The sequence below is a fragment of the Pyrus communis genome, chromosome 12 (genome assembly GCF_041283825.1).
Source record: "Pyrus communis isolate YQ-2024b chromosome 12, ASM4128382v1, whole genome shotgun sequence".
Taxonomy (NCBI): domain Eukaryota; kingdom Viridiplantae; phylum Streptophyta; class Magnoliopsida; order Rosales; family Rosaceae; genus Pyrus; species Pyrus communis.
The window spans coordinates 20,145,534-20,156,444 of NC_142576.1; the positions used below are offsets into that span (position 1 = coordinate 20,145,534).

The 10,911-nt window shown below is 36.1% G+C and overlaps 1 protein-coding gene across 2 annotated transcripts; it reads left to right on the plus strand.

The window, feature by feature from the left end:
- The first annotated feature begins 326 nt into the window (after positions 1-326).
- Positions 327-3,843, plus strand: LOC137746060 (probably inactive leucine-rich repeat receptor-like protein kinase At5g06940). 2 transcript variants are annotated; one of them, XM_088680717.1, is made up of 4 exons: positions 327-765; positions 838-909; positions 1,206-2,954; positions 3,256-3,843. In XM_088680717.1, the coding sequence occupies exons 1-4, from the start codon at positions 363-365 to the stop codon at positions 3,612-3,614; spliced, it is 2,583 nt and encodes an 860-aa protein (XP_088536843.1). In that variant the 5' UTR covers positions 327-362; the 3' UTR covers positions 3,615-3,843. The 2 variants fall into 2 exon arrangements, with proteins under 2 accessions (XP_088536843.1, XP_068342216.2); XM_068486115.2 differs by having other exon boundaries at positions 327-909.
- Positions 3,844-10,911: the final 7,068 nt, after the last annotated feature.

Genomic DNA, 10,911 nt, shown 5'->3' on the forward strand with positions numbered 1-10,911 from the left:
GTTAAAATTCTTTTATTTCTTTTTGAATTCTTTTATAATATTAAATCCTCCGAGTGAGTAATTTCCCTTTTTTTTTCTTGAACATGTCAGTTGGACTGTTCATTCAGTTTTGGATTAAAAGAAAAACAGAATATTAGTTTAATGGAATGTTAAATGAATGAATGCACTGTTTGTACCGCTACCTTTTGCAATCCTCCAAAAGTTATGATCTTGCATTTTTTGCTGATAGCCCCCTCGACCCATCAAACAAACCCACCAAATCCTCAACTCCTCTTTCTTCTGACTCTCATAGACTCACTCTCTACCCGCTTCACTGATAGGTCTCTCTCTCTCTCTCTCCCCCCCCTCCTCCTCCTCCTCCAATGGCTGCTTCCTGCAGACATCCATTGCTTTTCTCTCTAACAATCTCCATGTTTTTCCTTCTTACTTCAGCATTGTTATCTGAACCAGACATTCTTCTCACATTCAAGGCCTCCATTAAAGACCCCCAAAATTCTCTCTCAAGCTGGTCCAACACCTCCGCCACCCACCACTGCCAATGGGCTGGAATCACCTGCACCGCCGCCACCACCACCACACTTTCTGTCACCTCCCTCAACCTCCAAAGCTTCAACCTTTCAGGTGACATTTCACCTTCAATCTGTGGGCTCCCTTATCTGTCAGAGCTCAACCTTGCTGACAACTTCTTCAACCAGGCCATCCCTCTCCACCTCTCTCAGTGCACTTCTCTGGAGACTTTGAATCTCAGCAACAATTTAATCTGGGGTACACTTTTAAACCAGATTTCTCAGTTTGGTAACTTGAAAGTTCTTGACTTGAGCATAAACCATGTTGAAGGAAGCATCCCACAAGGCCTTGGTGCACTCCACAACCTCCAAGTTCTCAACTTGGGCAGCAACTTGCTTTCGGGTAGGGTATTTCGTTTGGGTCACGAAACATTTTCGAATTTACGATTAAGTCAATCAACATTATGTGCTTTTGATATTGATCTTAGTTGGAAAGCAACTTGCCTTCATATGAGTATTTCGCTTGAGGTAAAAAATATTTTCGATATTAGAATTAAGTCAATCAATATTTTTTGCTTTCGATATTGACCTTAATTGAAGAGAAAAATTTTCTATTGACAATGTTAGCAAATAAAGTGTTCATTGACACGACGGAATATGAAGTTATTTACTGATCTAAATCAAATTTGCTATTTTCAGGTAGTGTGCCTTCTATTTTTGGGAATTTGACTGAGCTAGTTGTTCTTGATCTGTCTCAAAATACATACTTGGTGAGTGAGATTCCCACTGACATTGGGAAGCTTGTGAAGCTTGAGAAGTTGTTCTTGCAAAGCTCTGGTTTTCATGGTGTAATTCCTAATTCCTTGGTGGGTTTACAAAGTTTGAGTGTTTTGGACCTTTCCCAAAATAACTTAACAGGTAGGGTTCCTCAGATGCTAGGGTTTTCTCTCAAGAACTTGGTGTCTTTTGGTGTTTCAGAGAATAGGCTTTCTGGGTTTTTCCCAAATGGCATCTGTAGTGGAAAGTACCTTATAAACCTCAGCCTTCACACAAATGTGTTCAATGGTACAATACCTGACTCCATTAGTGAATGCTTAAGGCTTGAGGTGTTTGAAGTTCAGAACAATTTGTTTTCTGGGGATTTCCCAGTTGGGTTATGGTCATTGCCCAAAATTAAGCTCTTGAGAGCTGAGAATAATCGGTTTTCGGGTGAAATACCTGATTCGGTATCAATGGCTGCTCAATTGGAGCAGGTTCAAATAGATAACAACAGCTTCACTAGCAAAATTCCTCATGGTCTTGGGCTAGTCAAGAGCCTGTATAGATTCTCTGCTTCTCTTAATGGTTTATATGGTGAACTCCCTGCAAATTTCTGTGACTCCCCTGTTATGAGTATAATGAATCTCTCCCACAATTCGCTTTCGGGTCAAATTCCGGAGGTTAAAAAATGCAGGAAGCTAGTGTCATTGTCTTTGGCAGACAACAGTCTTAGTGGGAATATCCCACAATCCCTTGGGGAATTACCAGTGCTAACTTACCTTGATCTTTCGGATAATAAGCTTACTGGTCCCCTGCCACAGGCGCTTCAGAACTTGAAGCTTGCACTCTTTAATGTTTCCTTTAATCAGCTATCTGGTAGAGTTCCCTACTCTCTTATTGCAGGACTCCCAGCTTCATTTCTTCAAGGAAATCCTGACCTTTGCGGTCCAGGATTACTCGATTCTTGTTCTGATGACCAGCCAAGACAGCATTCTTTTGATTTTACGACCTTGACATGTGCCTTGGTGTCTACAGCTTTTGCTGTTGGAACTCTCATTATCGCTGGTGGGTTAATCTTTTATAATCGATATTATAAACAGAGAGCTCAAGTTGGCCTTTGGCGTTCGGTGTTCTTTTATCCTCTCAGAGTCACTGAGCATGACTTGATGATGGGAATGGATGAGAAAACTGCTGCAGGATGTGGTGGAGTATTTGGTAGAGTTTACATTGTAAGTTTACCAAGTAATGAACTTGTTGCTGTGAAGAAGCTTGTGAATTTTGGGATCCAGTCTTCGAAAGCTTTGAAGGCTGAGATCAAGACCTTGGCCAAGATCAGGCATAAGCACATTGTAAAAGTTCTGGGATATTGCTATTCCGATGATTCGATATTTCTGATATATGAATTCCAACGGAAAGGGAGCTTGGGGGATTTGATCTGCAGACCTGATTTTAACTTGCAGTGGAGTGTTAGATTGAGAATTGCCATTGGCATTGCGCAAGGACTGGCATACCTTCACAAGGATTATGTTCCTCATTTGCTTCATAGAAATCTCAAGTCAAACAATATCCTTTTGGACGCAGAGTTTGAACCAAAGCTCACAGATTTTGCTCTTGACAGAATTGTGGGAGAAGCTGCCTTTCAGTTAACCATGGCTTCGGAATCTGTTCTATCCTGTTACAATGCGCCAGGTAAGAGAAGTGCGAATTGAAATGATTTATGCATGTAGTTTGTTGCTGCAAATTTATGCTCGTACTATTGTTTTCTCTGGAACTATTGCTAGCTACTCATCATCTGTATCTTATGTTGCATTGCAATCTCTCTTAGATTATTTATCGTATCTGTGGTCTTCGAATATTTTCTTGGTCATTGAAATATGTTGATAGTAATCAAAATATGATGAAAACACTCATGACATGCTGACATGCTGCCAAATATTTGTATACTAAAAAATTTAGTCACTCTCTTATGACATTTATTTGTTGATTGCAGAATGCAAGTACAGTAAGAAAGCAACTGAAAAAATGGATGTTTACAGCTTTGGTGTTGTTCTACTGGAGCTAGTGACAGGCCGGCCAGCAGAGCAAGCAGAGCCATCTAAATCTCTTGACATTGTAAAGTGGGTGCGACGAAAGGTCAACATTACAAATGGGGCTGTCCAAGTTCTTGATCCCAAGATCGGAAATTCTTCCCAGCAAGAGATACTAGGAGCTTTAGAAATCGCTCTCCGTTGCACTTCTGTGATGCCGGAGAAAAGACCATCAATGTCTGAAGTTGTGAGATCACTTCAGTCCCTTGACTCGAAGACCCACGAGGCAGTTATCGACTTCTCTACCTTTGAGGAGCATTGATCTTCATTCTAAACATTGGAGTTACAAATGACTGCAATTTTTGGTTGCTTTGTATGTAAATTAAACTTCACGGATTCGGTTGTGAAGGGGGAAAGAAAGATAAGTTTGGTTGGGCATGGTTTTTTGTGTCTGTTGTTCAACAGATCATTTGGAATTTGGCATTTGGTTAAACTGTAATGAGATTTTTACAGTATAATATGAATGCCGTTATATATGTTGTTGATGCAAATTTCTGCCGTCTTCGGTCTTAACAAAAATGCACCTGTACGCCCGCGGTTTTGGAACTTTGATCAAAGACTAAAAGCCTCATGTGCCCGCGGTTTTGGCCAGTGGATTTCCGATGCCTAAGTTAGTCTCTCTGAAAAGAGGGAGTGTTTACGATTTTCTCTGCATAGAAAAGGTGTACCATTCTTGGTGGAGAAATAGGGAATTTATAGGGAGAGTGGCCGGCCATTAGGGTAGGATTTGGTGAGAATATTCCCAAGATATTGTGTAAATAATATCTTGGAATTAAAGGTAGTTGTCTTGATTAAATATGAGTTGAATTACTTACTTGATAGGGTTTGTCTTCAATTGAGAGTGTATTAATGATAGGATTTAGAGATAATCCTACCATTAAATACCTTTGATTTTTTCCACGGGTAGTGAAACTTTGAGCAGTCGTATTCTGTTGCTTGCATGTACAAGGAAGATGAGTTGCGCGTAGGATGCTCGACTCATTTAATAAGGGTAGTTTTTTCTTTTTTGGCTGAAAGTCCACGTGTTGCCTTCATGAATTTCAGGATTATTTTTGGCTCATGTGTTTTGGTTGATAGAGGCTTGAGGTGTTGTAGACGGTAACCAAATCCAACCCTTGGACAAATTAAAGATGGATTCTTAAATGGATCATCTTATAGACACTTTGGATTGTAGGAGTGGTTCGGTATGGGATCCAAAAGTGGGATCCCAATTCCAAACTAAAAAATTTCAGGATGGGAATAAGAAGACTAATTTCAAACCCAAATTTTGGTATTCCCAAAAAGTTTTTGGGTTTTCGGCTTTTGGGATGAAATTTGATATTTTTGGGTTGTGGGCTAAAATTTGGGCTTTTGGCCCGAATTTTTGCTTCCCAATTTCATATCAATTGAAATTTAGGCTTTTTACCTTATACCAATTTGAAATTTCATACTAATTAAGATGCCAATTCATTCATACTAAGTCAAATTGAAATTCCAAAGTTTCAAACAACTTAATTTCATACTTTTACTTCTAATATAGTCTACTATCAAAATATTTAAATTCAACATGCATCCAACCAAAATAAATAAATAAATAAATAAATATATTTTCGGTTTGGTTCAGGATTCCCGAACTATTGAATATGTAATCCCGATTTTTGTACCGAAAAGTTTGGGATCAGTTCGGTATGGATCCTGAAAATTTCGGTATTATAAGTTTGAGAATTTTCGGTATGGGATTGAGATTTTTTTTTGGTTTGGTTTGGGATTGTTGGGAAAGATTTCCAGCCCTAATGAATTGTCAATTAGATTTCATTCAACCAAACTTTCAATAATCAAGGAAAGTATTATCCACACGGTCATTTTCTTCTCCACACGGTCATTTTCTTCTCTTGAAACTCACGTTTGTTTTTGACATTTAGATTGAATAAATCAAAGGATAATGAAGAGAAAAAATTGAGCAGAGTTTTTGCAAAAGAAGAAAAGAGTGAAAATTATATTTCCCATAGTTACAAAATCGTCTCCTTACGTTCGATGTGAATGATTCCTATATCCGGAATTTTTTAGATCTCAAATGGATTGGGTTAGGCTTGAACTGATTTGGACATATAAGAAGAAATGGGCTTGAAGAAGAATTGGGATGGAAGTCTGTTATAAGTTCGTGTAGGCTTGAATAGAACGAAAGAGTTAGCGTGTTAAATAGTTAGTTGTTAGGGGAAGGAGAATTCAGGGGATCGAAGAATAGGCATGATTAATTTTCGCGACTGCAGTAAAGAGACATATGCAACTGATAAGCTTATATTTATATATATTTTTTATATCAAATTCACTTGTCTTTTCTTAGTTAGTTCCTTATATTTTTGAGTTATTTACTTTGTTTTTGTGTTTTGTAGGATTTGTCAAGCAAAGAAAAGAAAAATAGCACAAGTGGGATTTTAAGTAACAAATTCGTCAAAACTGCCTGTGCAGGTTAGCTGACTTTGGAAGCAAGTTGCGGACATCTCAGAATGAATTAGAGAATGAGCCTTATATGCTTGGAAAGCTACGGATGTCTATTTTCTGGACTATTTCGCGGATTGTTAATATCATTTTTCTAGAAGAAGTTATGGGCGTTTTAACACTGAAATGTTCCTAAGAGGCTGAGCAGTTTGTAACTGACAAGAAAGCATTGAAAGGAATAAATCCAATAAATCTAGCAACCAAAACTGATGCAATCAAGAACAAACCAGCTGACAGAAAATGGAATTAAAGATGAGGATTAAGAGGGAGTAATTGGTATAAAGGCTACCCAAGGAGTTACAATTGTTTTACCATTTCCTCTCACTTATTGTCATCACTAAATGGCTATTAGTGGGTGAGTTAAGGAGAAGAAAATGATGCAGCAAGAATTGGTTTAAATGTAGCGTTGGGGAAGGAAGGAAAGAGGAGAGCCTTAGTCGATTTCTTTCGGTTCTATTTTCTCAAACTCATGTCTATCTTTTGTTTTAACTTAAGGATTGTGTAACTAAATTTTTAGTAGTTAGGGGCTGTTTGAAGCCCCGAATATGATTGCAAGTTTGTTATGACATTTCATTTGAATTACTTTTATGAACAGATAAAAATTGATTCACTACTTGTCTCATTGATAAATTCTTTATGTGTTTTCTACGGATGCATACTTAGTAAGCATATCTAGGATTCTAATGCTATGAAGATGTGTGTGCTTGCCTTTGTCGAATGAGGACCTACATATGTTCTAGAGTAGTACTTGTTAATTGCAATTAACATGTGAACCAATTTCTAGGATAAGTAAGACAACGCCAGTACTTACGATGCCTTGTGATGACTCAAACTCTTTTCGTTCTTAATGATTTCTAGTTGTTAAATCTATGAACACGCCATTCTTAATTGCATGTTAGGGACTAAGTTAAGTTGAAAACACCATTCTCTTAACATACCACATAAGAAAGAGTAATAGGTTGAGTTCTAACAATGAGCCAACTTGAGCATCTTCATCTAGAAATAAAAGGAATTTGAATGAAACATAACATGTTTGTATGATTATTTGGTGGTGGATAGCAATTCCCCCAACTCTTTTTTCTTAATTTGTGAACTACTTAAAATCTGTTTTTGTCCTGTTTTTGTTCGATTTAATTTAAATAGCAAATCAACTCAAAAAATCCCAAAAATTTGTGTGAGTGTAGCTCTGTGTGTCTAGTGTCTGCATATAAAATTTTGTAGACTTTAGATAAGTATAAGTCGGTCTATTAATTATTTTTTGGTGGCTGGCCAGTAGGGACAACATCCCAGTTTTTGTGACATTTTAAGTAGTTACATAAAACAATTTTCCGTGAGAAATATCCTTATTTTCATATGCTACAATTGAGAAATATTAGTGTTAATAAGGAAAATCAATAGGACATCTGTGTGCTACTTTGTGGTGTTCTTTTAATCCTATCAAATTTTTGGCGCCGTGTCGTCGGGGATTGTTATGTTTAATTACTCATTTTTCTATTGTTTTCTTTTCTTGTCTAATTAGTGTTTTTGTTTTTGTTTTTATTTCAGGTACTCTTTGTAGTATATGCATACTCAAAGGTTCAAGAGCATTGACCTAGCTTCCTACGAAGACCGGAAATGTGTTAAAAGTGAATGGGCATATACTCAACCCATATTACGAGTCTTTTGCGGAACATAATGTGGAGGAACATTTGGTTATGTCCACCCTTGGAGTTGATTGCAGAATTGAAGTTTGGGGGTCATCGTTTGCTTTTACTACAAATTGGGGAAGTTTTTAGTCCAAATGCTTTATTTTGTTTCTTACTATTTTATTTTATTTTTATTTTATGCATTATTGTGTTTTCTGACATTGGGGACAATGTCCAGTTTAAGTTTGGGGGTACGGATTGAAAAAATGACCAAATTGAAAATTTTCGTCCCCTTGACTAAGAACTAGTTTAAGTTGTTTCCTTGTTATTTTCTTAATTAGTTTTGTTTACCCTAAAACAAGAAGAAAAAAAACCCCAAAAAAGAGAAAATCCGGAAGATTTGAAAATCCAAAAATATTGTCTTGTTTTATTTATTGTTTTGAATTAGATTTTTGTTAGTTTCCTGACCCAATGATATAATTGGATTGAATTTGAATCACGGTGATCAAGAACTTAGTAAGCATGTGTTGTGTGAAATTCCTTATTCTCTTGTTAGCCTTATACATGTTTAATCATCTTTGAAAAACCAAATGCACATAGCCTTGTTGATGTGAAACTATAGCATGAAATAAAGTTTCGTATATGAATATAGTGACCATATACAGCCTATGTGAGTTTTTGAGCCTATTGAATGTGTGTGCATTTTTCATACACTCATATTCTTTCATGTGTGATGAACTTATGTGACTTACATCTCTAGAACTTGCGTAATGATCTTTCGAAATGTTTGTCATTGATTGCATGAACTTGAAAAGGATAGAGGCATTAGGTTTATCACCATAGCCCAAATAAGCATGTTTCCTAAAGAAAAATGATATCATTAGATTGCCAATTTGAGCCGTATATGTTGAACCTTTTATTTTTTATCACCATATATGTCTACCCTTATACCTTAAACATTTTTCCTTACCCTTTCCAAGCTAACTAGTGAGCAATGTGAGATTGTCTTATGAGAAATGTTTGTGAATTACTTTGAAGGAGTTTGGCAAAAGAATAAGTGTGGGGGTATTTCATGTTTGTATTTAGTTATGTGCAAAATTGGTTCCATTATAAAAAAAAAAAAAAAAAAAAAAAGAAGAAGAAGAAGAAGAAAGAAAAAAAAAAAAAGAGAAGAAAAAGAAAAATTGTATACAAAGAAAGGTCTTTAAGTTTTAGTTTAGGGATGTGGTTGAAGGTATTAGTAGAGTGGTTGGAGAGGTTGAGCTCTTATAAATCTCAACAAGAGAATTGCTTACAATGTAGCTTGGAACTTGTGTTTACCTATCCTTTCATTTCTATAATCCTCTCCCTAAGCCTCATTACAACCAACAAAAGTCCTCTTGATTTAAGTTTTGCAATTATGATTGTGGAGATGTGATCTTCATGCAAGCTTATGGTAGATCTTTCACATTTGATTATTTGAGCGAAACATGTTAAACTAAACATATATGTGATTGAGTGTATGTCCCATGAGAAGGTCACTAGTTTGCATGTGGTGTTTTAAAACAAAACTTGAAATAAAATTAGCATGGCTATTACACACACTACACTTCAAGGATGATTAAAAGGTTGATGTTAACATTTGAATAAGGAAGATGAGCTTGGATTAGCTTGTTTGGTGCTAGCTAAGGCTCTTGATGATTTGTTTTCTTGAATGAAATTCTATGAGGGTCACATAGTGGGGAGCTAATGTTTTTCATGTTGCTACTTTTTCATGTTTTCTTTGTTTTGCTCGAGGACTAGCAAAAGCTAAGTGTGGGGGTATTTGATAAGCTTATATTTATACATATTTTATATCAAATTCACTTGTCTTTTCTTAGTTAGTTCCTTATATTTTTGAGTTATTTACTTTGTTTTTGTGTTTTGTAGGATTTGTCAAGCAAAGAAAAGAAAAATAGCACAAGTGGGATTTTAAGTAACAAATTCGTCAAAACTGCCTGTGCAGGTCAGCTGACTTTGGAAGCAAGTTGCGGACATCTCAGAATGAATTAGAGAATGACCCTTATATGCTTGGAAAGCTACGGATGTCTATTTTCTGGAACATTTCGCGGATTGTTAATATCATTTTTCTAGAAAAAGTTATGGGCGTTTTAACACTGAAAGGTTCCCAAGAGGCTGAGCAGTGTGTAACTGACAAGAAAGCATTGAAAGCAATAAATCCAATAAATCTAGCAGCCAAAACTGATGCAATCAAGAACAAACCAGCTGACAGGAAATGGAATTAAAGATGAGGATTAAGAGGGAGTAATTGGCATAAAGGCTACCCAAGGAGTTACAATTGTTTTACCATTTCCTCTCACTTATTGTCATCACTAAATGGCTATTAGTGGGTGAGTTAAGGAGAAGAAAATGATGCAGCAAGAATTGGTTTAAAAATAGCGTTGGGGAAGGAAGGAAAGAGGAGAGCCTTAGTCAATTTCTTTCGGTTCTATTTTCTCAAACTCATGTCTATCTTTTGTTTTAACTTAAGGATTGTGTAACTAAATTTTTAGTAGTTAGGGGCTGTTTGAAGCCCCGAATATTATTGCAAGTTTGTTATGACATTTCGTTTAAATTACTTTTATGAACGGATGAAAATTGATTCACTACTTGTCTCATTGATGAATTCTTAATGTGTTTTCTACGGATGCATACTTAGTAAGCATACCTAGGATTCTAATGCTATGAATATGTGTGTGCCTGCACTTGTCGAATGAGGACCTACATATGTTCTAGAGTAGTACTTGTTAATTGCAATTAACATGTGAACCAATTTCTAGGATAAGTAAGACAACGATAGTACTTACGATGCCTTGTGATGACTTAAACTTTTTTTGTTCTTAATGATTTCTAGTTGTTAAATCTATGAACACGCCATTCTTGATTGCATGTTAGGGACTAAGTTAAGTTGAAAACGCCATTCTCTTAACATACCACATAAGAAAGAGTAATAGGTTGAGTTCTAACATTGAGCCAACTTGAGCATCTTCATCCAGAAATAAAAGGAATTTGAATAAAACATAACATGTTTGTATGATTATTTGGTGGTGGATAGCAATTCCCCTAACTCGTTTTCTTAATTTGTGAACTACTTAAAATCTATTTTTGTCCTGTTTTTGTTCGATTTAATTTAAATAGCAAATCAACTCAAAAAATCCCAAAAATTTGTGTGAGTGTAGCTCTGTGTGTCTAGTGTATGCGTATAAAATTTCGTAGACTTTAGATAAGTATAAGTCGGTCTATTAATTATTTTTTGGTGGCTGGCCAGTAGGGATAGCTGCCCAGTTTTTGTGACATTTTAAGTAGTTTGATAAAACAATCTTCTGCGGGAAAGATCCTTATTTTCATATGCTACAATTGACAAATATTAGTGTTAATAAGGAAAATCAATAGGACATTTGTGTGCTACTTTGTGGTGTGCTTTTAATCCTATCAGCA

Coding starts and splice junctions, on each gene's coding strand:
- LOC137746060 (XM_068486115.2), top strand. CDS start 363: ATGGCTGCTTCCTGCAGACATCCATTGCTTTTCTCTCTAACAATCTCC. Junction 910..1,205: donor GGGCAGCAACTTGCTTTCGG/GTAGGGTATTTC, acceptor TGCTATTTTCAG/GTAGTGTGCCTTCTATTTTT. Junction 2,955..3,255: donor ATCCTGTTACAATGCGCCAG/GTAAGAGAAGTG, acceptor TGTTGATTGCAG/AATGCAAGTACAGTAAGAAA.